The sequence below is a fragment of the Embiotoca jacksoni genome, unplaced genomic scaffold (genome assembly GCF_022577435.1).
Source record: "Embiotoca jacksoni isolate LCO1_2020_lvr unplaced genomic scaffold, fEmbJac1.0.p SCAF_1, whole genome shotgun sequence".
Taxonomy (NCBI): domain Eukaryota; kingdom Metazoa; phylum Chordata; class Actinopteri; family Embiotocidae; genus Embiotoca; species Embiotoca jacksoni.
In genome coordinates this window covers 24,045,621-24,071,860 of record NW_027185229.1, presented here as the reverse complement: position 1 = coordinate 24,071,860, position 26,240 = coordinate 24,045,621, and the positions used below count along the sequence as shown (strand labels likewise).

The window sequence follows — 26,240 nt, the reverse complement described above, 5'->3', positions numbered from 1 at the left end:
TCAAATGTTACTTGATAAAGTACTGAAACACGTGTAGTTTCTTCTTCTTCAAAAAAAAAGACGCCAGCCTGAATGTGAAATACTGGTGTTTATTTGTTGGCACATTTATATTACAATCTTCAGTCTTCTCGCACTGGTTTTATTCCACAGTCCCAAATGACAAACGAGGGGAAAAGAATATTCCAGTGACACATATACCTTGGAGAACATAATTACAACAAGAGTGTAACTTCAAGGCTGAGGTCAATGGCTAGAAGTGCACCCGTGTTAATTTGTTATTCAATTGTTAGGTTTTTGTTTTTTTTAGGGGGGTGGGAGGGCTGTATTTTATTTATTTATTTATTTATTTGTCAGATGCTAAAGGACACCGAATGTTACAATCCTCAGCTGCTGACTGATGTGCTTTTAATACTTTAGCCACAAGATGGGGCCAGCGAACTCCCGAGGCAAAACGTAACTAAACCATCAACTTCGGTGAATTAAAGGACATTTATTTTTCTTTCAAGAATGCACTCTCTGTTTTGCCCAAGTTAAAGACGCTTCAATGTCCTTCAAAAAGCCAATTTGTATTTGTATTTTTTTTTAAATTTTTTTTTTTTTTTTTAGTAAACGGGTTTTTAAAAAAAAAAGAAGGGACACTAATGTTTACTGAGGGAAGCCACAGGTCATCCTCTGGCTTCACGGGTGCTGTGTTAGCTGTATACAAGACATTAGCTTGTCAATAACACAACAAATTAAAGAACAAACAGGAAGAAAAAAAAAAAAAAAAAAAAAGGATAAAGAACAAGTGGTCATTAATAATTAAGTCACTGGCTGTTAACTTGTGGAAAACCTCCTCACATTCATTTTGAACAGTACCTGTCACCCGCATCAAACCCGAGAGAGCGCACTCGATCTTCGCCAATTACTCGAGGTCAAGTTTCGTTTCGCCGCCGTCTACGGGCTCGTTCTATTATGAGCCAACTGCACGTTTTCGATGAAGACCGAGGGCTCTTAATCAACACAAAAACCTCGTTTAGTGCCGGGCGGGACGTCGTGAAGCGAGACTTTGGCCGCCACACCTTTCCGATACGACGGCAGTAAAAAAAAACCGGGTCAAAGTGTCGGCCCGGAGACTTCGGACCCTCCTCGCCGCTCCGTACTGCCGTTCAGACAACCGCCCTGGATTATCGCAGGCCGACGTTAAAAGCCCGTCACAAAACTGGATCTACCGCCGTAAAAGATGAAGTGTGTGTGTGTGTGTGTGTGTGTGTGTGTGTGGGGGGGGGGGGGGGGGGGGGGGGGGGGGGGGGGTCAAGTCACCACTAAACAACTGCTGGAAAACGGTCATCCTGCTTCTTTTTCCACACCAACTTTACTCCATCATCATTATTATTTCCTATAAAGGGTTTCTCGTGAGTTTGTCGTCATACTGGAGTATTCTGTGCGTATTCATAGTTTAGCACATAAATACTGCTGTACTCTGCAGCAGACTCCATTTTCACTCAGATCATTTTGTTTCCTGCAGCTCCCGAGACTCTGCAATAGAAGCTTGACTGAAACTCCCCCCCCCCCCCAAAAAAAAATTTCATTTTGTGTAAATTGTTTTGAAATGTTTTGAAATATGCAAGCTCGTATTTGTCTTTCTCAAAAGACTGTGTCTTTCAGCTTCTTGTTTTGGTTTTCCAGCCGGCAGCGTCGCCGTCCTGCTGCTGTTCTACCTGCTGCTGTTCTAGCTGCTGCTGTTCTAGCTGCTGCTGTTCTACCTGCTGCTGTTCTACCTGCCCACAGACGCAACGAACCAGCTGATGAACGCAGGTGGAGAACAAAACCGAGCTAAAATGGGAAATGACCAAAAACATTAGCCGTGTCAACTTACGAAGCCAAAATATGCCAATTTTTGTGGTAGCCAAAAAAAAAAAAAAAAAAAAAAAATCAACAGTTTTACAGGTTTAAATGTGGACAGAGTCATTTGAGCTGTTGGGGGGGGGAGACACCGTTGGAAGAAACCCTTCATTGGAAAAGCACACTCACTAGAACAGACTCCAGACCTGTTTGTTCGGGACTTAAGTTTATATGGAAATGAAAGCCCGTAACATTCAAACCAAACGACTACAAACAAACAATGCTCATTAAGCCCGTCGTCAGCATTCTTTTCTGGTGTCTGGTGAGACATTCCCGCGCTGGTAGGATGAATACAAACCGTGCGCGCCAGAGACCTCTTTAACTGCGAGTTTAGCACCATGCTAACTCGTACAGAATCAAATAATTCAATCACGTGACTTTTTTTTGTTGTTGTTTGTTTTTTTTACTTTCCAAATGGACCGAATGGGTCAAATTCTGACAGCGAAACAACTCTTTTTGCACGGTTTGTAACTCTCAAAATGTACCCACCATCTTACAGACACAACGGGTAGGCGACTGCAGTAACCGATGAAGAAAGGACGTGTTGACTGCACTCGTGTAATTACGCTCACAGACAGGAGGGGGCGCCAGAGGTCCCGCACTGCAGGTTTAACTAAAGTAGTGGTTTACAAACTCAAGACTGCAGCTGTACTTCATTTTACAGTTTGACCAAAGATGAAAGAAAGGAATCCCTTACGTTACAAATTTGGAAAAGGATTTTTAAGAATATTCTATTATAAATAGGCTCTTTAAACTCACCCTCAACCAAAGCCAAGTTCCTTGTTCTTGAGCCTCAGATGTACTGGATGCTATCTTCAAAGCCGACACAACAAGTTAGATCAGTTTTTCCAGCCTCAGTTAAAATGACATATAGCACTCACAGATGTGTAAGAGGTGTTTTGTCATTTGTACTCTCACCTTTGATCTATACAGAAATAAACAATTTACAATAAAAACCTCTTGCATGCTATCTACAGCGCCTCCAGTTTCACAGTATTGAGCCAGCTGCCTCACGCCGCATCGAGGCCGAGTGAACGCAGCTCGGCTAAAGAGACTTTTGCCAGACGTTAGAGAAGAAGAAGAAGAAGAAGAAAAAAAAAAGAAAGAAAAAGAAAACTAGTATCCAAAAGCATTTTACATGTTAAAAACGAGGTCTCAAACTGTACAAGGCTTGTTTGTTCTGCATCTTGCCAAAGACAGCATTATAGATCCATTACTTTCAATGTCAAGCAGGTGTTCTGAGTGTTCTGGGATGCAGATTAAATACTAAGGAAAGAAGGGGTAAAAAAAATAAAATAAAAGAAAGAAAGAAGAAAAAGACAACAAAAAAAAGAAGAGAACCGTGACCAGAATGAAAAGTGCCCGCTAACGTCACCTGTGCTATTTTACGAACACAATGTAAACAATTGCTTTTAAACCAAACTGAATGTGAGGAGTAAAATATGAAAATGGGTTTTAATAACTTAAGTGATATGTGCTGCATTTTGAAATTACAAGTCCATGATTCTGAAATCAACCATTTCTACCCTCTCAGTATGTGGAGGAAGACTTTGTAGTCAGACACAAGAAAGCATTTAAAAAAACAAAAAAGAAAACAAATGGGATTAAAAGGAGGTAAAGACACTGAGGAGAAAGGTGGTTCGGTTTACATTGTGTGCGGACATTCTTTCACTCTCTGTACAGTCTGCTCTATCTATCTGCTCTATCTACTCTATCTGCTCTATCTGCTCTATCTCTATCTGCTCTATCTGCTCTATCTCCTCTATCTCTATCTGCTCTATCTGCTCTATCTCCTCTATCTGCTCTATCTCTATCTGCTCTATCTCTATCTGCTCTATCTACTCTGCTCGAGAGTGAAACCTGTAGTGCTTGGCTTGCTTCCCCAAATAAGAGAAAAACACAGTTGACACTTGAAATTGAACGACTACTCGGAGGGGGGGGGGGGGTTATCGCTCGGATTAAAAAGACATCAACAACTAGAACAAGGAGGGACAAAAAAAAAATAAAAAAATGAAGAAGAGCCAAAGACCTTATCACGAGTCTGTTGCACAGTCAGCATCAGGTCGCTCGAGCGAGTGAGACGTAACATAACCGTGCTCATGCAAGACAAGTAACTTCCCACAACTCTGTTCGTTCAGACACAGACAGTATTTCCTATCCTTACAACAGGGGTTGAGAGGGGGGGGTGGGGGGGGGTACACTAATGGGCACATTCATTCACTGAAAAATAACCCAAAAACAAGATGGAGGAGACGTTAAAAAAGACCACCAAAAGCCTTCAGCTTAAGCACTAAGTATACACTTTTACATTACAACAGTAAAAAGTAGTTCTTGCATTCAATAAACACCACGCTAAGGGCGCATTAAGGAACGGGAATGAGGGGGACGAGGGGACACTTCATGCAGTTGTCGGTAAAAAGAAAACAAAATAAAAGAGAGAGAGAGAGAGAGAGAGAGAAAGAGAGAGAGGTGAGGGGAGGAGGGGGGAGGTGTCAAAAATTACATTTACATTTACAAAGTGTTTCAGACGTTTCACCCAACACTTGTCATCAAGTCTGTGCCGCAGATCTGGCACAAAGGAGTTGGCAAGGCAAACCATGTTATTGGGAGAGGAGAGGAGGAGAGGAGGAGAGGAAGAGGAGAGAAGTGACACAAGTAAGAGCGCAAGTGGTGGCGAAAGCTCCTGGGGGCGTCAGAGTTATGGTTTTAGTTATCTGATACCCGAGACGGAGCTCTGGTTGATGCTGTAGGTTGGGGAGATGTCCCCGCCTATCGTGGCCACCAATGGTGTTCCGTTACTGGTCAGGCAACTCTCCTGGAGAGCCTCGAAGTAGGTGGCCTGCACAGGCTTGTGACACTGCAACACTTGCATGGCATCGTCTATTTTAAACCACTCCCTTTTTCTCCCTGTCGACAGAACAAGAAAGCATTGTAAAAGAGGATTAACCACACCAGAAAGAACACACTTTTTTTTTTTTTTTTAAAGCAGTGTAAAAAATAGGTTTTGACTAATTATCAGTACTGGACACAGAGCTGATGTGAAAATCACAAGGGCAGGAACAAAGCTGGTGTTATAATCTCCCCTGGCAAACATAGAGAAAACAAAAAAAATCACTCAGACCTGGGAGGAAAAAAATAAATAAAGCTACAGACAAACATGTGACCGCCTGAGAACTTTGTACGTGTGATCCCCATTTTGACAAGTAAACAAAACAGTGCTTTACCAATGTTGACCGAGTCCTCCCAGTCCTCCAGCACTTCTGTTACAATAAGAACATACACATAGGTTCTGTGTTTCCTCTCCTGGTTCTGTGGCGGGAGAACAAACAAAAAAAACAACAAAAAAAGTGCATATTTTTTACTGCTCGGTCACAAAAACATACAAAACCGAACGTTGACATTCGAAGACTACCAAACAACATAAAAGCCAACAGCAAACAAGACGGCAGCTCACCTCAAACACTCCAACTAAACGGCCTAAAGTCCCCTTCACGCCAGCCTGGAAAATAAAAGAGATGGTGAGCAAATAGCGCCACAGCACGCAGTCTAAATGAATTTCACTGTTTTGTTGAGATGGTGTCAGAGCGGTGCTTTAATTGGCATGATAATTTGTGAAGATTTATTTTGTGTCTGTGCTGCGGTGGATTACATTACATCATAAGTCTGCGTTTATCCCTCGCAAATTCTAATTCCTGGGTCGTCGTCCAATCCTCCAAATTACACACTGAAGTCACGAGTTACAAATTTATTTTGACGGTCTAAATTATAGATACAGAGATTGAAATTGTCAGACGTGGTTGGAAATCACATTTTTCAACGGTAACTACAAATATCATTCGAGCACAAATTATAAATGTGCGACTTAATGGGCAATTTGATTATTTAACGTTTCAAAACTTTTAAGATCAATCAGGTAATTGTTAATAAAAATGTCACAGAATCACAATCTACTGAGGCCCAAGACTCAAATGTCTTGTTTTGGTCGACCAACAGTAAAAAAAAAAAAAAAATCAAACATAATAATAATTATATGAAGCAGCACATTGTCACAGATGTAGATGGAAGTCCCAGATTTTTGGTATTCTTAGTAAAATTTTTTTTAAAACAATTCATCGATTACCAAAATAGTAGCCAAATAAGTTTCTGTTGAATGGTTCAGCCAAAAAAAACAAAACAAAACAAAAAAAACATATTCAGACTCGTCCACAAAACCCTGGAAGTGTCACGCGAGATCATGTAAAAAGACGATTTGTCCCACAATCATAAAACTAAAATCTTCCAAATGTCACAACCTTTCCGTCGGAGGGAACAATTTGAATATTTCTTGTCGCCTTTAAGCTAATTTATAATAAAAAATATCTTCAAGATCTAATATCCCAGGGGTGAATAGTGGGTCAGGTTTCGATACAGATCCGAGCCACTCGCTGACATCTTTGCAACTTCTTCTTCTTCTTCTTCTTCAGATTCCAGTTTCAGTCTATAAATAAATGTTGTCTCCACGCACCGTCGCATGGACTCGGTGTTGGGCTCCTCAGAAAAAGAACCGGCTCACCACCAGGAAACCCCGAAGACGTGCCAGGATATTAAATGATAGGCCAAATGTCAACCTGCATGTTTTAATGAGATGGAAAGTTTCTCCCGGCTCTCTGGCGCTCGTGTCACCGAGGACTACAGGGCATCATCCAGGAAGAGGAAGAGGATGCACAGCGTTGCAAGTCATGCAACCCCCCCCCCCCACGTGTCTTCGTGCTGCGTCGGATCGCCGAGGTAGTAAACAGCCAAATAGAAACGGGGACCATCTGTAAGCTTTGGCTGGCGTCTTCGCCGTCATCCCTGGCAAGACGCCAAATCAAAGCAATTACTCACCGCTCGTATGATAATCAGAACAAGTTCACCGGGATTAGGTTATGTCCTGTTTACACCACCGTCCAATAAGAGGCTTAGAAAACCAGAGTACACGGTGATGTATTGAGCGCCACTCAAAGTCACCACAAAGTTTCTGAACGCGGCCTTTTTTAGCACTTAACAAACCTCCGCATGCGACATTAGTTTTGACCCTGCTGAAATGTGCTGGCAGGCCTCGGGTGTCCTGCAACCACCAAAGCAACCAAACAGAGCCAGGATAAGAGATGATATCAGCATCCGTCAGTGTGATGGATCACACACGCACACACAGAGAGAGAGAGAGAGAATAGGCTTTAGACGGCCAGTGACCCGCCAAGACCTGACAGCCGGGTGAGATTCAGTGTCATCAGTGCCCGTTCTGATCAAAATGTCCAATGTCTGAACGGCGTGTACGCCGGAGGATCAGCTGATTTAAGGGTCAGACGAAGGTTGTCTCAGCTGGATATTGATTTCCAGTGAGCTCCAGAACTGTGTACCAATTGCTACCTATCCTCCCCCCAACACACGCCTACAAAAACACCCTGTTTTGTCCTTCTTCCTCTGCAACAAGGCTGCTGTTGTTAAAAAAAAAAATAGAACCTCCCGAAACCTCTAAATAAAGAAAGTCTACTGTTCCCCTTTATTTTTGGTATTGGTGGGACTGGATAGCACTGCAGTGAAACCGCTGGGCAGCCAGCGTTCAATCTCAGCGTGGCCTCCTCTGACACCTAAACACTGCTTTGTAACCTGATGCTATGCTACAGCTTACATGTTGCTAGGCTCTCTCTCTCTCTCTCTCTCTCTCTCTCTCTCCTGCAAACAGGATGACCGCATTGACAAAATGGAGGTATTAGGCCCAGTGTTAAATACGGACACGATTTACTAGAAATGTAATACAATACATCTCATGAGCCGATACTCCAACTCATTTGACACGCTGAAAATGGAAATCCATTCTCAGAACAATATTCCTGGTAATGGACTATGTCTAGAAAGGCATGTTTCGCATCCACGATCGCAGAGGGAGGGTCGAGTAAAGTTCGCCAGTACACCGTCGACGCAGAGAGGCTTATGTGACAGCCCGTCAGAAGAGAAAAGACAAAGGGGCACGCAGTGTCGGTTTGAGTGAATAAAGATATAAAAGACGAGAAACAGTTTAAAAAAAAAACAAAAAAAAAAAAAACCACGAACCTCTTCACACACTTCTCGAGCTGCAGCAACATTGGGCTCCTCCTCAGGCTCCATTCCTCCTCCAGGAACGATCCACTTGTCGGGATGTCGACTGCTGCTCACCAGCAGTACCTGCAAGGCATCCCGCACGAGACCGGTTAGACACCAGGGCCGAACTAATTCTGTTCGTTGAAAGTCTTCACATTGCATAAGTGCAACTACTTGAGCAAGATGTTCAGTGAGCCTTTGAACCACGACTTTCAAAACTTCATTTGAGAACAGCTTGAATGCGGACAATATAGTCTTACAGACTTATTCAATTGTCAAGCACAAGCGTTGGATTCATTTGAATCATCGTGATAAACTTGACGCGTGCGCTGCGTGGCTGTATTGTTTTAGAAAATAAAAGTATTGGATCGGGACTTACTGTCTGTAGAGACCAGGGTTTCCCCCGACCATTACATCAATTAAGTGCAGCACTGAACAGTTTTTTTTTTTTTTCCAAGCTTGTAAGCCACTACAGCTTAATTCTAGCCTATCTTTCCCCAGTGTTTTGTGATTATTATTTGTATAGCAGACTGCGCATTTTTTTTTTTTTTTTAATTAATATTGCTCAGTCTGCCACAGCTCCTAAAGCCCTCTAGAAACCCAAAGAACCCCCTTCCCCCCCCTCCGGATATCAGCTCCAAAAACCATGACTAAGACCATCCCTAATAACCATTACCTGGTGCCAAGTGAGACAACTAACTACGGTGTGAAAGCATTTATTATGACTCATTGTATAGCTGCAGAAATAAATCACACAACCCCCCCCCCCCCCAGTAGCTTTGGTATGAGTCACTGATTTTGTTTTTTCCCCCCTCATACAGGTATGGTGAGTTATGGGTGTTAAGCAGTGGTGGAAACAGCTGGAGCTTGGCCTAGAGCCAATCAGGTAAAGTCCAGTCACTGGTAAAAAAAAAAAGTTTCTAGTGATACCAGCTACGTTTCCTGCAATGAACAACCCCCCCTCCTCCTCCTCCACCTCCCTCCTCCTCCTCCACCTCCTCCTCCACCTCCCCCAGGTCGTTCACAATCTGGCCTCTACTTTCACCAGAATAAGGAATTGGTTAATGTCCTCTCCTCCCCCTGGTAAAATAAATAAAACAAAGACATCTTTGTGTTTGCTGTGCACATCAAGTCGGTTCTGATCTGTAATAAAAAAAAACCCGATCAGGCTCGTTTACTGCCTACGTGATGAAATATGTGTACAACGAAGCAGGTTTAGGTTTTGCACCAGATTTTTTTTTTCTTTTTTTTTTTGAAGCGTTGTAAATACACGCCATTAAAAGTAAACAACACAAAAACAAACACGTACGTGAAGCGGGTACCGCTACCGGAGTTGTCTTTTCGGCCGGTAGCCGCAACATCGGTCCGATGTTTGGGGCTCGTACCAGTTGCGTTAACACGATTAGCATTAGCACGCGGATACGTTTATCTTAAACATGTCGCTTTAAAGAGTAAAACAATCATTTGTCAGGGGCTCACTGCGATAAACAAAACAACAAGTCCCCACTCCCCCGCGGTCGGTACTGTTGGGGCTGCGGTTCCGCCGGCCGAGAGCCGGGCTGCCCAACAGCGGCTAAGTTAGCACGTTAGCCTGCAGCTAACAGGTTGACTGCCGTGTAAACCTGCGGCTAAAGAGGCTTACATAACACCCGGGTAAAGTACAGAGCCGTTTAAAGCACAAGCTTTTGAAGAGAAAAAATAATAATAAAAAAAAGACTAGCGGGTAGGAACAGAGTGAGTCGTCGTCTCCAGCCGGCTGGTTTGGTAAATATATCGATTTACAGACACAGAAGACACTCTTTTAGCATCTACGGCTGCTAACGTTAGCACCGGCCTACCGGACGGACGGCGAACATCCTCGGACTCACCTCCTCCTCGGATTCGCTCCTGAAGCACAGACAGGCGGCCCGCTTCTTGTAGCCGTCCCCGTCGTACGTCCGGGTTTGGTTCGACTTGGGCTTCATCATTTCGGCGGCACACCAAGTTCAAAAAGTACGACCAAGTTTACCTCTCACAGAAAAAAAAAGGACCGACGGTCGTCGACGCGAAGCGCTCCTCCGGGGAACCTCGGCGGGTTTTTCTTTTTTTTTTTTTTTTCTTTTTTTTTTTTTTTTCTCCTTTTTTTTTTTTTTTTTTTTTTTTTTTTTACTTAAAAGAAATAACTTCTTCTTCGCTTCATTTTCACAAACCTTAGGCACATCTACGGCACGGTCGCCATTACGAGGAGCCCGTTTACGCCCACGACGTAATTTAACCGTTAATAGCTCGGCGAGCGTAAGAAAGTCCCCCTGGCGGGGTTTGGAGAATCGGAGCCGGTGGATCGTACGAGGGGGAAAAAAAACAAAACGCACCACCACGCTCCGACTGGAGCGAGCCGGTAAGGGAGAACTGGCACTTTCGTGGCTCCGACTACGTTTTCACGGCCACTTTGTTTTGAGGCTGAAACAAGTTATTTTATTTATTTATTTTTTTTTAACCACTTGTTTTTCCTTCATTTAAAGTGTAACGTTATCAAAATGTCACGATGGTTACAAAGCGTGTTCAATTTATCCGTTTCAGCACCGCGGGTGATGGACAGCGCCAGCATGAGCCTCAAAAACCAGGGGTGGGCAATTTTTTTATTTTTTATTTTTTTTTTTTTCTTTTCCATGGGGACATGAGAAACAGAAAAATATTGCGGAGGGCCACAATATTTTTTTGAAAACGCTTCAAAATAAAAGCACTGCAGCTTTAGTCCATGCAAGAGGTAAAGTTAGAAAATATGTTTATTTTGTAATTTCCAATCGACCTCACACGGGCCAGTCAGAATCAACCAAAGGGCCACACAATGCCCAGGTCTGCTCAAAACTGACCCAACAATGTGAATCAAAATTGAATCCTATCCCCCTGGATGCTACTTTACTGTCATTTGACAGTTTAGAGGCCACTGAATGATAATCAATTCATCACTTCATTATAAAATCAGCCAAATGTGCAATTTTCAAGGTTTGATATTTGAGAATTTGGTGCTTATTTTTTGTCGTATAAGATAGTAAAGTGAATTTACATTTGAACTGTTGGTCAGGGAAATTAGGGCTTTTGCAGTACTTTCTGACACTTCTTTCGATGAGGGAACCACCAGAATAATCAATATTGAATTGTTATTCACAATAGCTGCAGCTCAGATAGGCTACCTAAAACAATCATTTGATTATCAAAAGCATCGCCATTAAATGTTCTGTCAGTCAGACTGACTAATATTATAGAGTTCACATCCTGTATTAGGATAATAATCACTAATATTTAAACCACCATAAAATGTGCCACCATAGTAAAAATGTAATTTGAAAAAAACAAACACTTTTTGTCATTAAAAAAACTAAAACACATTTTTATTACCAAATATGTGAGAAATGTGTGCCAATTTGTTGCTCATCTGTGGCAAACATGAATTTTTACTGCTGGTCAGGGAAATTAGAAATAAGTTTCTGATATTTACGATTAATTGATTTTATTAAGGAATCTACCAGAATATCGATGATGCATGTTGTTAGTACAAAAAAAAAAGAAGAAAGAAACTGCAGCTTTTAAGTACATACCTAAAAAAAAAAACTTGGATCATCAAAATACTTGCCACTTAATTTCCCATGAATCAGACAGACAAATAGAACAGGCTCCCCACCCTACACCAGGATCATAATCACCAGTATTAAAACCAATATCAATATACTATTATGCTATGTGAGTGCATTAGTCACGGGCTACTCTTAATGATCCCTTTTAGAATGAATCACTCGGAGGCATTTTAAAACACAAGAGAGTTTTTAATTGTGCATGAAAAATGGTTATAGTGCAGTTCTCTGAAAGGTTGAGGTGATTACTGCATGCACACAAAAACAACAGGGAAGCAGAGTGTCTGTGTTCAGAGTGCTTCATGCACCAAACCACATCAAAGTTTTTAAGTAAGGAATTTTCTGTCTTTTTGTCTAAAAAGGTACAAATCTTAACCTTATCACCATTTCTTCACAGTCATTGCTCGTTTACTTCAGAAAGATATATCAGTCCTTGCATGACACATTTTTTCTAATAATGCTGCAGACATATCCATTTCTCAGCTTTCTCCCAAGAAATAGCAATTGGTATAATTGTGGCTTTTCCGGTCATGTCAGTCATTTGGACTATTTAATTGATTTAAAAAAAAAACAAAAAAAACGTACTCTTCTTGCTAACAACATATAGATGTACTTTTGTAGAGTTCATTAACTGTTTTAAGCCCCTGAATTAGATGATGGATTCAAAGAATTAAGAGAAAGCAGAACATTGAACACAATATGGGATGACCTGACGATTTTAGTTTTGCTAAAACAAAAGATTACCTTAATATTGTATTTGCATAATTATAAATAAACAAATAGTGATTCACAAATCCGGCAACGGGCTCAGGTCCCTAAATAATCTGTTTAGTCTGATTATTGCAGCAATTTAATTTTGCTAACTCATTTTGAATTAAAGCATTTGATCTGCACATGCTACAACTACAAACCAAAGTCTTATACTTACTGATAGTTTTTGGCTCTGAAGTAGCTGCAGAGAGAAAGAGCTGCATGCTGGTTTAAAGAATGTGTTCTCTCTTTGTGTCCCTTTCACTCACAAACACAAAAAAACACAAGCATAGTTTAGTTTTGGTTTATTAAGATCATTTATATCGGGGACAATGTTAAAAAAAAAAGATGCTTTGTAGCAGTTTTAGCGACTGGATAATCTCCACCTGCAGTCCCGGGGCAGCCGATGGGAAACACGAAAACACAGAGCAAAACCTGCTATCTCTTCTACAAATGGTTTAAAAGTTTATTGATACCTACGCACACAAAGACACACTCCATAGGAATAAACACAACACACAATAAAGATTTACAAAAATTACAAACAATATATCCAAAGTTATAAAAACAAATTGTCACATGCTGACAACTCTAGGTGGACATGGATCAGAACTCTGTAGTGTCAACGGAAATGTTTTCTGTCTCAGAGAATCATCAGATCTGTATTCAAGTTGCATTTGATAAGAAACAAAATGTTATAAAAGCAAACAAACAAACAAAAACCAACAACTGGCATTGCATAACCGCACATTACATTGAAATACACAAATCTTAAGCATAATGATCCCTTTTTTTAAAGCCCTTATTTAATTTTGTTCTATTGATTGTTCAAATTGTTTGTGTTTGAGTGTAATTGCTTTTCTCTTTATTTAACTTTACGTTCTGATTTCCTTCTTTCTTTAACAGTGACATTGTTTTTGTTGCTGCACCAATCTCAATTTCCCCCTCAGGGATCGACGCTATTTCTTCTTATCTTATTTCCTTCTATTCACTCTCGAGTTTCTACACACAGGTGTTTACATTTTGAAGTGAATATTACCTTCTTCTCACAATATCTCAGACATTAAAGCAAAATCTCTGCTTTTCAAAACAAAATTGGACCAAAGTTTCGGGCTGAACCTTATGAAACACTAAAGGGGTTTTAATTTGAAATGAGGGCTTTTCTTTTGAAACATACACAGGAAATTGTGACATTTGACGGAACGATGGTGACTTCATCACTGTCCCTCATACTTGTGTTTATAGGGCCAACATTACCCAGTGTTACCTTGTGCTTTAAACCAAAAATCGAAAGAAAATATTAACGTACATCGCCCGTATTGTTGAAAGAAATCTGTGTTTTTATAGAATAAGACTGTCTGATCTTTTACTTGTTTTATGTTATTATTATTGTAAATATGTAGCATTTGTCAAAGATGCCCTTCAGAGACTTAAACATGCAGTTTAACGAAATTGCAAAGTATGAAAAAAGTTTTAAGTTGACGATGAATCGCAGGAGTGATTCAACTCGTTGATTTCGTAGATTGGAGTTAGTGGCATTGCATTGCGTGACGTGTGGATTATATGAACAAGAGGTATCTGATATTGGGTCGCCTCCGTATCATATTTTTAATTAACCATATCTCTGATTAAGTCCTGAGGAAAAATCTTATTGTAAACCCTTTAAAAAGTGACCTGATTGCACGGTTGCAAACAGCATTACAATCATTAGGTGTTCATTATATTGTGTCCACCACCTCCTGTGTGCAGCTGCGTTAACTGACTATATATTAAAAAAGAATTATAAGACACGGGAAAGCAAAATGTAATTAGATGTGTTGCCATGGGCCAACAGAGAGCAGTAAGTACGCAACATTAACATATAATTGCAATTAAACTTAAATAGCTGTTTTTTTTTGTTTGTTTTTTTTAAGCACAAGTCGGCAGTCTTGTCAACACACTCCCAGTTGTAGGAAGAGAAATGGTTTTACTTGCTGTAATTATAGACACTGAGCATGACCACTGTCCACCACAGTTTACTGCTGAGAGATGATCATCAGAGGCCAGAGAACACGTACTGTAATACAGAACTGTACGGATACAAACAGCATGCAAGGTGCTGCAAAACATTGATTCCCTACAGCATTATAAATCATATCATATCCATACATATCCAGCACGTTCCCTATTGGTTTCATATACAACTATGTAGTAAAAGGAGCTGCAACTAAGGGTTATTTTTTTTATTCTTTGTGAATTTACCGATCTGCCAATAGTTATTTCAATTAATTGATCACCCGCCAAGTCAAAAAAATGTCATATAATAGTGAAAAATTTCCATAATATTTTATATTACTTTGTCCAACCAATAGTCCAAAACCGTAAAGATATAAAAGGATATTTGGCCAAAATAAGCAGCAAATCTGACACCAAAGAATGGATGCAGTTTTGATGATTTACTATCAAAACAGTTGCAGATTATTTGTCTGTTACTCAATTAATCAACTAATTGTTTTAGCCCCATAGATTAGACCTTCTCCAAATGCTTGTGCGTGGAGGATTATTAAAGAGAAAGGAATAAATAAGTTATTGTTTTTACCCCAGATACCAATTTAATCCAACCAAGTATCAAATTAGACTTTGTTAAATGTATTTGTGGGTTTTAATAAACTAAATTTATCGTCTGTGGGTCACGTTTCTTTACAGCAAGAAGCCTGCCTTTTCGTTCAGAGGGATGAGAGCTAGGCCTTACACAATTAAACATGGCTGTGTATAGGGTCACACTCAAGAGGCTGCACTTTTACTATCTGCTGTTGCTAAGGCAACTCCATTCTCCTTTGCCAGTCTCTGGGGAACCATTCACACCCAGGCGCGGAGATACAGTCCCTGCACTGTCCAAAAGAGGGCGCTCACCTCTTTCAGGAAATATACTACAGCCTGCTTGTGAAAAAGAGAGACTCCACTGTCAAAATATGTGAGAATTATTTGTAAAATCTTGAACAGTTTAATAATTATTTGGTCACAAGTCACTCAAAATTCAATTTAGACACCTACTATATCTTTTTACACAATATATATGATCTATTTTATGTCTGTCTTCAGACTTCCTCTTTGTTTCTCTTCTCCGTTCATCCTTTTTTGGTCCGACAAGGATTTTTTTATTGATGTTTTCCCTTTTAAAATCGAAGGTCTATGGATATCGCTGTAAAAATCCCTGAAGTCAATTTGTGATTTTTGGGCCATATGACTAAAACTAAATGGACGCATACATGACTTATTGATGGGGGACAGGCAGTGGCTTACATTTGCTTTGATGATTGGCTTCTGTCTTAGAGACGTTGTTAGTTGAACAGTATTAACTGGGGGCTGTTGTAGGCTTCACTTTATTCCTGCACTCAGCTTTAAGTGAAAACCTTCTTTTCTGAGATAAGTCAAGGAGCATGATTTATGCATGGGAACTTTCTGACATCAAAGGAGTTGCTTTGTGTAAGACTAATGGAGCTAAATAGACGGTGATAGTGGTGAGACGACTGATCGGGGCCGTAGCCTTCTGATGGAACCGCATGGGCTATTAAACCAGTAAGGAAGTGGGAACAGCCAGTGAAGTTCAGCCCAAGCAGATAAAGTACAGGAGCATAAGATTAATCCACTGAGTACCTTTAAACTGCATATCCTACTCACACACGAGCAAAGAGCAGTCTATGCAGTTTAAAGGTACCTTTTAAAAACGGTGTCACCAAATTGTTGCTCATTTTGCCATGGGAACTGACTTCACTTGCGATGACATCTAAATTATTCAAATCAGATCATAATTTGAATATCCCTGAACCAAAAAAAAATCTGTTAATCACACAGACCAAGACCAAGTTCTGCTTTTATCTTTCTGTATCTCCAATACCAATGTTTGCCCTACAACCTGGATGTGTTAAACAGGAAGCAGCAGTTAAAATGTGCTGAGCTGCAACAAGTCAATCGATAGAAAAATAAATTACTTAAATTTAGCTTCTTAACCCTTTCGCAAAGTAACGAAAAGTAACAAAAAGTAACGAGTAATGCAAAGTAACGAAAAGTAACAAGTAACGCAAAATGACCCGCAGCTGTGTTCAACCAAGTTCTATTTTATTTTTATATTTTTTGCGATCATTAACGCAAAGTAACGCAAAGTAACGAAAAGTAACGAAAAGTAACGAGTAACGCAAATTAACGAAAAGTAACGAAAAGTAACAAGTAATGCAAAGTAACGAAAAAGTAACGAAAAGTAACAAAAAGTAACGAGTAATGCAAAGTAACGAAAAGTAACAAGTAACGCAAAGTAACGAGTAATGCAAAGTAACGAAAAGTAACGAAAAGTAACGAGTAATGCAAAGTAACGAAAAGTAACAACGCAAAGTAACGAAAAGTAACAAGTAACGCAAAGTAAAGTAACGAAAAGTAATGAAACGTAACGAAAAGTATCGAAAAGTAACGAGTAACGAAAAGTAACGCAAAGTAACGAGTAACTCATTCCAGATGGAGATTTACACCCAATTACTGGCTCGAGTAAACTGAAGGAAATAAGAGATCTAAAATTAGCTGGCCAATATCATCCAAACAATAGCGGAAGTAATATGCAAAATCTTTGACGCTTGATTAATGCTGTAAACTCGAAAGATTGGAATCACATTTCATTAAAATAACATTAAATTTACAACGTTACACTGTTTCAATCTAGAGACTGAATGGATTCTGTAGCATCACCATCTTTTGACTTTTGGTTTTTAAAAGAAAGGCCTGTCGCTTTCATGGTATTAATGCATTCACGATCTATGTTACATTTTAAGGTGTTTTCTAATGAAACACTTTCAATAAAAGCTATAGTCCTGTTGTATAATTACTAGCAGTGGTCAGAAAACCTTTCTGTTTCTCTGTCATTAATTTGATTAAAAAGAAAAAAGGTTGACTGTTTTTACTTATTACATAATTTCATTGTAAATCAGAAAATCCAAAAACAGTCATAATTCTTGAAGGGAAATCCATGTAAAGGGTTTATAATTTTGCACAGCTACGTAAAGTCACTTCTTTTCTTTTCAACAGTATTTTGTCTGAGTGGCACTGGAGGTGTTTCCTAGCAAGTGATTTAAAAGTGACTGAAGTCTTAGATAGCGAAGACATTATTAGGTTTCAGTGATGTCATGAGATGTAATTAATCAGCAGATTGAAATTAGCACTTACAAGAACTTCGGACTTTACGCACAAATCTAGTTATTTATGAATGCTTCGAGCTGGTGCAACTCAAAACTCTCCAGATCTCCGTCAATGTTTGGAGTGGGTTTACTTTTAGAAGAGGGTAATAATAATTACAGAGTTAGTATGTTCTATCCTAAAGGGTGTGGTTGTGAAATAGACACGTCATCATGCTAGCAGTCATGTAGCAGAAAGACTTCAGTCACAACCAGAGCTCAGCTGTAGCAAAAGTAAACCAGCAGGGAAATTTGGCTTTAATGCTGCATCTCTCCAATCCCAGAAGATGCCCCACAACCAAAGGCTCTGCAGCGACTAAGGTTTGTGTAATCAAAGACCGCAAAGATATTGGCAATATTAACCTTTCCAGCACCTCTTTTCTCCAGGTAAATATGCACGTTAATGACTAAATAAGCAGGAGATTGTGTTGTCTTGCCCAAGGCGAGAATAGATTGTGGTTGGCTTCACACAGGAGAGGAGCAATTTACTGTGTTGTTATTTTTTTCAGCTTAAAGTGATATTGCCTTCTCTCTTCTCCTTTGCTAAAAAGTATCATCTAGTTGACATCATCAAAAACTTTAAAGACGATCCATTTTCTATTCTTTTGGGAAAATCTACTTCAGATGTGCAAATATCAAACACAAGTCAGTTATTCTGCAACTCATGTTTAATTCATCAATCAGTGCTTTTATCTGCTAAGGTACATTTAATAAAAGACCGCGCAACGTACATCACCCTAATGTAGAAACCATGCTTTATGTTTTGATGCAAAATACTCTTTATGTCATAAATAGCCATCAGGCAATTCTCACATGGAGAGACCACTGACAGCATGTAAGGGTCTTAAATGTCATTACCAGCGGGGGCTGCTGTCATGCCAGTTACCACATGCAGTCCCAAACTCGTGTTTCCACAGACTTTCAACAATTCAACAACTTTTAATAACCTCAAGAGTGAAAAGATCATGCATAGGGTGTAGTAATGGAAATCAGTGTAATATGAAAACAAAGTCAGTCTTTACCAGCAGTTCACACTCAACTTCAACGGCGACTTTAAAACAACAACAAACAGTCATTTTCGTTAGCTATTAAAGTGCTAATTATTTCTTCAATAGATTATTTGGTCTATAAAATATATGCTTGATCTATAAAGACATAAAAAAGAATTACCACAAAACCTCCGATCTATATTTGTCTAGCTCTTGTCAACATTATCTTGGCATCACACTAGAGGAAGAAATATGAAATATGGTTGACACCTTTGACCTGACACTTAATGAATGCTATCCATGGCAATGTTAACTTGCAAGATTTAATTGAAGTAACACTCAAAGTGTCAATTGTTTTCTTTCGTATTCTTATTCTTGGTCTCACACTTCCTGGTCTCATTTGCCACCTTTTCTGTTTTTCACAAATCAACTTCCTGCATGCGTTAATCGAATGCAGCTGACTCTCTGTTCGGAGGTATCCTGCAGAGCAAATCTACTGTTATTCCTTGTACACCTTCTTTACTATATATATGTAATTTGGTTCTGTAAAACTTGTAAGAGTTCAAAGGTTACCACCTGTCAGCCTGTTGGCCTCTTGACAGAATTCATCAATCACACATGGCGCGTGGCCTGTCTGCCCTGGCCTGCCTGTTTCATCAGTGTAAAAATATTGCTTTAAACAAGGGTGACAAATTGACTCATTTCTGTCTCTTCGCGTGGTGTTCGACAGTCAGACTCTCATTTTGATTTAATCAAATGTTTGCAGATAGTCTGTATAGCCTCCAAGTTTAATATTAGATGACGCATATGAAAAGATGTGAGACACAAGCATTGTTTTTTGTACCAACTATTAGATTATTATTTATTAGACTGACCTAGGATCACCCGTGTCTTCTCCCACTCCTCCTCCTCCTCCTCCTCCTCATCATCAGTGTTTCCTTTAGTAGAGAACTTTTAAAGCAGCTTTCCCTTACAGTCAGTTTAATCCTATACTTATTCAGTGAAAGAAGTTTTTTAAGACCAAATTGTCCTTTACTGTAAAGTCTTATAAAAAAAAAAGAAGCAGCAGGCCTCCCGATAGAAGGGAGAATGGCAAAACAAACCCAAAGCAGGTCAGATTTGTCATAAGCAGAAGGTCTCTTTAAATCATACAAATACTGCAGAAGTTGTACCCTTTAATGCAGGGGTCCTCAAAGTTTTTAAGGCCAAGGACCCCCAAACTGATAGAGAGATGGAGCAGGGACCCCCTACTGTATATATTGTATACAATTGTGTTTTATATTAAACTGGAGGAGTGCATGAGGCTTGGAAGGACATGTCCAGGCTAGTCTCGCACTATGAGTGAACCGGTGCCCAGTTTGAGAGAGCTCCTGTGTGTCGCTGAATGTGTGCATTTCTGACTGAAAGATAACATCTTCCGCCTCCATTTATTCATTGAATACAATATGGTGGATTCATGTTAATGTGTATTTAAAGACATTTAAATTTGTGGAAAAAAAAATTGGGAAAAATAAAATAAAATAAAAATAAATGAAAAATTGTCTAATCAACCAAAAATTTCACGGACCCTCTGCAGTACCTCCGCGGAACCCCTAGGGGTCACGGACCCCTTGTTGAAGACCTCTGCTTTAATGAATACCATCAATAAACTGACCTCAGAATTTACATTTTGATTAATTCCTTTAATGTATCCATGAAATGAGAGGCGTCTGGGGGCAGGCGATTATGCCTGAATGGCGAGTCTTTCTGACTGGGATTTTCACTAGTGACTGGAATTAACATGGTTTAAATTCTCGCCGCCCCGTAGCTAATTGAAACAAGTAATCTCCGGAGTTTGTCTTGCTCAGAGGGATGGGAAGGTCTCCGTGGCATGGCATGTTATCCTCAGAGCAGACACATTCAACAGGACTCGTCTCCCAATGCACTGCAGCAGACAGGGAAAGCAGGAGTGGGTCTCCTGGTGGAAATAACTTTTGTATCTATTCTCATCAGCTAAATAATTCACTTATTATGCCAACTATGCTCAACATAAATAGAACACTGAGCAGCTGACAGATGGAAAGCAGCTGATGATTTGTGGGGTAAAAAAAGAAGAAAAAAAAAGAGATGTAAAACACTGTACAATAATGTGCACAAGTTAGCTCTGATTTTTTTGCATGACTTATACAGTCCCACGACAGCTCAGTCAGTCAGTCAGTCAGTCTGGGCGTGTAGCTGGAATTTGCTCAGGCAGAGGTGGGGATGAATATTCAGAGGCTCAGCTGCCTCAGAGGCCCACAGAGACCTGACACACACACACACACACACACACACACACACACACACACACACACACACACACACACACACACACACACACACACACACACACCCCTCCAACGACCCCCACCGCCCCTTCAACTCTCTCCCACTCACACCCCTCCACTTTCCCTTAGATGTGGTGGAGTCAGTCCAACACTCCACAGGTGTGACCCCTCTCAGACCCGTGTGTGAGCCTCCACACATCATTTGGCCCTGTGATCAGGAAGGTAGAAAGAGCAGCTGAGCTTATACAGGAAGCAAAAAGGCCACGTTATCACCATGAGCCTTCCATTGGAAGTCACGGAAAATGAAGCAATCAGGACGGCAACCTCCCCTAATGCTGCAGTTAAACTGATAAATGAGGAAGCCCTTTGTCTTGCACAACGCATCTTGTAGACTTTTGAAGGTTAATAGCCAAAGGATGGCTCCATCAATCGCATTCATGTCTTAAATAAAACCATCCCATGCCGGCTTTAAAACTAACTCCTCGCATTTGGGCTGGATGATGTTGGACATATGCCCTTGGACATAATTTCATAACTGTGCTGCAGTGTGGCTGCTGTCAGTCAGTCAATGAAATACACACACACACCCCAACACAAGCCTAGTATCTCGATTGAGTTTTTACACTCAGGGTTTGGACTTGATATGTTCGTCATGCTCTACACACAGCATCTCAACCGCTCTGAGGCTCAACATACTGCGCACCAGCACCTGTAACGCGTGAGTTGACCCAGAAGCCTCATATTTGAAACAATAACACCACGTCTCCTGTTGTTGGCATGGAAATGTAATTGATTGCACGCTATATAGTCTTGCAGATAATTTCCGAGTCAGATAAAATCAAGAGAGTGGACATATTAATTTGGTAAAGCAGGATTTGTTTTAAAAGATCACATCAAGCATGAAATGTGAGCCATTAACTGGATATCTTTTTAAACATGAACTGAAGAGTCAGTGGAGACAGACGGTGTGGTTTTCTGTGCTTCTTTGTGACTTCATAGGGGAAGAACAACACAGCAAACCCCGACACTGAAGCCTTGAGTGTGCGGAGAGGTGAGGCAGCAGGCGGTTAAAATCGACGGTAAAATTGAACAAATTGAAGCAAAAGCTGCGCGTCACACTCTTGGCTATACGCATGCCGAAGCGCTGGTGGTATTGCATGCTGTAATCTGGTATTCACACCTTTTCCCCTCCGTTCACTGATGGTGCATTTCTCCCCTGATAAAGGCGGTGTGCTGCGATACATTCAACATCAATCACATCCACTGCACGGGGCGCATATAGTCCGTCTAAAGTGCTCCCGCCTCGGGTGTGGGATAGACTCGGCTCTATTATCGCGTAAAAATGTGATCCTCTTTTCGCAGGAGCTGTATTGGTGAGTGGCTCTTCTGGACATGCCATTTATTTCCCATTCGCGCACAGCCTGAAGTTGGGACTTGAGACTTTCAGGACCACTTTTCCGTGGACAGCGCTCGCAATGATTTTGGGAGATCGATGCAGCTTCGAGATGCGTGTGGATTCCTGTTGGATACTATTCAGAAACAATGTTCTGGTGTTTTTTTGAACGCAAAAATTGCTCTGGAAATCCTCCCTTCGCATATTGATACACCCAACAAGATGCGATTTTGCCATGGATATGGGTCACTTCTAATGGAAGGATTCTTCGTGGACAGGAGAAAGGGGTGAGTACAGCCACATAACCTGCAAAAAAAAGGGGGTCATCTACAGCAGTTTAATGTTTAAAAAACGTCGTGATTTAAATACACTTAAGGCAGAGTATTGAAAAGATGCTGACGATAGGAACCATGATACAAATCTAGGGTTGCACGCGAAACATTTATGATGCCTCTGTAAGTGCCCTTTAATACTTAAATTAATAAATGATTCACAGTGTTATGACAGTTTTGAAAAGTGCATGCATGCACTGCCTATAAAATAAAGAGGAGTGCAACGCCCCGGACTGTAAGTGCATTGGTTGTTTTTACGCGTTAAGGCGCAGCGTTTTGTGCGGAGCTCTGTGCCTCGCTGCGCTGCATAGGCGCCTGAAGTCTCACAAAATGTGATAAAAAGAACGACTCAATATCGAAACCACTGGAGCTGTGGGGGTTTTCCATACAGCGTAATTATAGTTAAAGCTTTGAAAGATTAGAGTAAACTGTGGATACGTCTTTTCTTCAACGCGAGCCAATCCAGTTGGACTCTGAAAGGCAACAACAGAATGCAAACAACCGCTTCATCATCCTCAGCTTCCCCCCCCTCCGGACTGATCTCCTCCACACCTCTCCCTCAGTGTCTCCCTCTCAGCCCTGAAACAAGTTGAGTCACGCAGGGGGAGCACCCTTGCTGGGTGGTGTTTTGTAAGTGTCTTTGGGGTGGGGAAGTTTGGGAGGGTGGGGGTGGGGTAAACGGTGTGACCGTGTGTCGATTGTCAGTCACTGTACTGTGCAGATGTACAGCCTCCTGGCAGTGGAAGGTGCGATTGGAGGCAGTGGTAGAACTGCTGATGTGAGACATCCACTGTGAACCCCAGAGCAAACTTTAATAGGTTACTTAGGCATGCATGGTGGTTCTTCAAGGCCATCGTTTTGTTGACAGGCGTGATTATTAAGCATAATTTGCATGCACAATGTTTGTCTGTTGACATAAAAGGCTGTGGGTAGTGGTCAAGGTTCGTAGGATGAGCAAATACACCTGACACAGGAGGAAACTATGGTTTTATTACTGCTTCATTTTTAGGGCTGCTCCCTCGGGCCTTTTTGTCGGTCCAGAGATTAGCTTTGTGCTGTCTTACTCTCATGGCTTCAGTTCATGGTGGGGGGCTGCTATGATTACAGCCAAATGTGCCATTGTCTGCATTCCCTCTGAACTTACAGCCAAGAGGGGAAATGTTCTTCATATCAGTGGTTAATTATCGAAAGCGCGTGACTCAGCAAAAGAGAGATTTTAATTCAGGCTTGTCCAGCACCTGAGCTCCTGTTAGATGGATTTTATGTCTTATGTCGGTTTATTCTTGTTGGCATGTTCTTCACTGTTGCAGCGACTGATAGCTTACCTGGATCTAGCAACAAAGCGTGCTTAAGAAAGCCGCCTCAGAGAGAAATTGGGGGGGAATACTGTGTGTGGAGATTGTGGCTGGCAGAGAGGTGCAGGGCTTCTTCAAACAGCCTTAGATTTACTTTTCCAAGCTTTGCCCGGTTTATCTCGCCCTCTGAGTTAGTTTAGCAAGTGCAGACTCAGCGTAAGACCCCTGGTTTTGCCTGCTGCTAAGTTCTCTTTAATATGTCACAGGCTAGAGTGTAAGAGGAGATACTGTAGCAATGCCTTATTCTCTGTTTAATAATGCATGAGGACTCACCAGCATACTGTAGATTGGCTTGCCCAGAGAATGCAAAGACTTCTTTATGTTTCCTTCTGTTGGAAAAAGAGGTCAAATAATGAACACATCACATTCACTTGATGGAAACCATGGTGATCAAAGTGATTGAAATCTGTCCAGGCGGAGGATGAGGAGAGAGGGGGGGGGGGGGAGGTTCGTCCATGCTCTCCAGTCTAGAGAGACTCTCCAGTATCCACAGCTTTTACTGCAGCAGCTGCGTGGATCCAAGAGCAAGACTGCAATAAACAAACGTGTGCACTGTTTCCCAAAACAGACCCGTGGTTAAATTCCCAGTAGACCTCTGTTGTTCCCTTTTACAAAGGCTTGAGCTGGAAATTGGGGGAAATGTGTGTGCAGTGTACAGAGCCCAGGTCCCAGCTTCACTCTCCTCCCGGCAGACACCATCTGCTCACCGGGGAGGTTTTCCAAACAATTCCAAAGTAAAGACAGGGGAAATGAGAGAAATGGTTGCATTACAAGTACAGCATACTCTGTTTTTATTTCGATATAATAAATTGCCGGTATCTTCACCTGAAAGAAAATAGATGAGTAAATACCTAAATAAATGCATCACTAAATGGAATTTACATGTGAGAATGAACTATGATTAATGGACTTGTTTGTGTCCCTGTGAGGACATTTTTTTGTATTTTCTACACGTTGAAATGATTTCAAACGGATGAATACCTGTGATATAAAGTCATGCACACAATGCGTATAAATAAAAGCCATTTATTCTATATTTGAATGGACCACTGACAATCAGAAAGAGGATTCTCTATTCGTATGCTGATGGATGGAAATTAAATGGTTGTCCTTGTAACAGGATGTCACACATAAACAGACGCTATTTTCTCTTGAGGGTGTATTATTTCAACTGTGCAGATTATAGCCTTTAGATTTAGAATAAAGCAACAGGTAGAAATCAGACCTTCAAATAGCATTTTAATGTTGGTAATACATCTTTTGAAGTAATTTGCAACAAAACACTGACTTCCATTGACTAGTTTTGTACATAACACGGATTCGGCCCCTATTATATTCCTGACATATCATTAATTTTAAGATAGTGTGGAAAAACAATTGGATTCCAAATTGTTAACAATGAGGAGAAACAACAATAGAAAGATGCAGAAAGAGTGATGTTGTGTATTTTCTTAGTCATCATACACACAGATTCTTCCTAGGGCAGGATTGTGTGAAATGGAGTGTGAAATGAGTGCACTTAACATCCCTGCAGTGGATTATGCACATTATAGGGTTCGAGAGCATCTTGCCTCTTGCCTGTGAATCTGTCATCGAGTTACATTCACCTTTCCTCAAGCCCATTTAATGCTCCCTGCGTGCCCGAGTCCATTTCTTCAATCAATCCCTGCTCAGAGATTCAGACCTGAGTGAAATAATATCTTCGAATAATTCTTAATGTTTACTTTAAAACTTATTCAGAGCAGGGTCGGCATAGTTGTTGTCTGACAAACTGTTCATCACCACAAAGCATTTGACTTTCAAACTGCACTTTCTTCTGCCCCTTATTTTGCACTTTATTGCAAAAGAAACCCCGCTAGAGATATTTATGCCTGCATAGGTAACTAGAGCATGATATAGATAATGAATACACTCCTGTGACGTAACACCTTAGCACATATGTTAAATAGGCGACTATTGCCAGTTCATTTTTTTTATTTTTTTTTTTAACTATTTTGTTGTTTGTTGTGTGTTTTTCTTATTTATTTGAATGAGATAAAGGATCCAGATTTCTGCAATATAGCCATTTTGAAAAGTTTCCAGATATTTTTACCTTTTTAATCACTTTTGGCAATTTTTACAGGAAAACCATTTGAGATTTGGTCTCTGCCAAAAGAGGAGCACCTCTTTAGTGCACCAGTGTTCAACAGTCGTACAGGGAGCACTGGGCCTACATCACAGAACAGCAAGAGGGATCACTCTCACTTCTCTCCCTCTTTTACTTTCTCCACCAAGTGGACTCCACAGACTAAAACATGCTGTGGGGAAAAATACTGCATTC

The 26,240-nt window shown here is 40.7% G+C and overlaps 2 protein-coding genes across 6 annotated transcripts in view; one reads left to right on the top strand and one right to left on the bottom strand.

Moving 5' to 3' along the window:
- Nucleotides 1-1,276: 1,276 nt before the first annotated feature.
- Nucleotides 1,277-10,280, bottom strand: nudt3b (nudix (nucleoside diphosphate linked moiety X)-type motif 3b). Of its 2 annotated transcripts, XR_011178241.1 has the most exons (6): nt 9,855-10,280; nt 7,960-8,070; nt 5,339-5,383; nt 5,109-5,193; nt 1,746-4,791; nt 1,277-1,715 (listed from the first exon to the last, which is right to left on the bottom strand). XR_011178241.1 is itself a non-coding variant. In XM_069148986.1 (5 exons), exons 1-5 carry the CDS (start codon nt 9,951-9,953, stop codon nt 4,595-4,597), a joined length of 537 nt encoding a protein of 178 aa, XP_069005087.1. In that variant the 5' UTR covers nt 9,954-10,280; the 3' UTR covers nt 1,277-4,594. The 2 variants fall into 2 exon arrangements, 1 of the variants encoding a protein (XP_069005087.1); XM_069148986.1 differs by having other exon boundaries at nt 1,277-4,791.
- A 64-nt stretch (nt 10,281-10,344) lies between these two features.
- Nucleotides 10,345-26,240, top strand: part of LOC138197873 (metabotropic glutamate receptor 4-like) — a 174,148-nt gene continuing 158,252 nt past the window's right edge. The window contains exons 1-2 of one of the 4 annotated variants that reach the window (XM_069148903.1): nt 10,345-10,363; nt 22,203-22,520. The gene's annotated coding sequence lies outside the window, so the exon portion shown is untranslated. Of the gene's footprint in view, nt 10,364-21,499; nt 21,559-21,853; nt 21,892-21,968; nt 22,521-26,240 lie in introns of those variants that run through there. The other 3 variants (XM_069148894.1, XM_069148886.1, XM_069148877.1) reach the window with 3 other exon arrangements.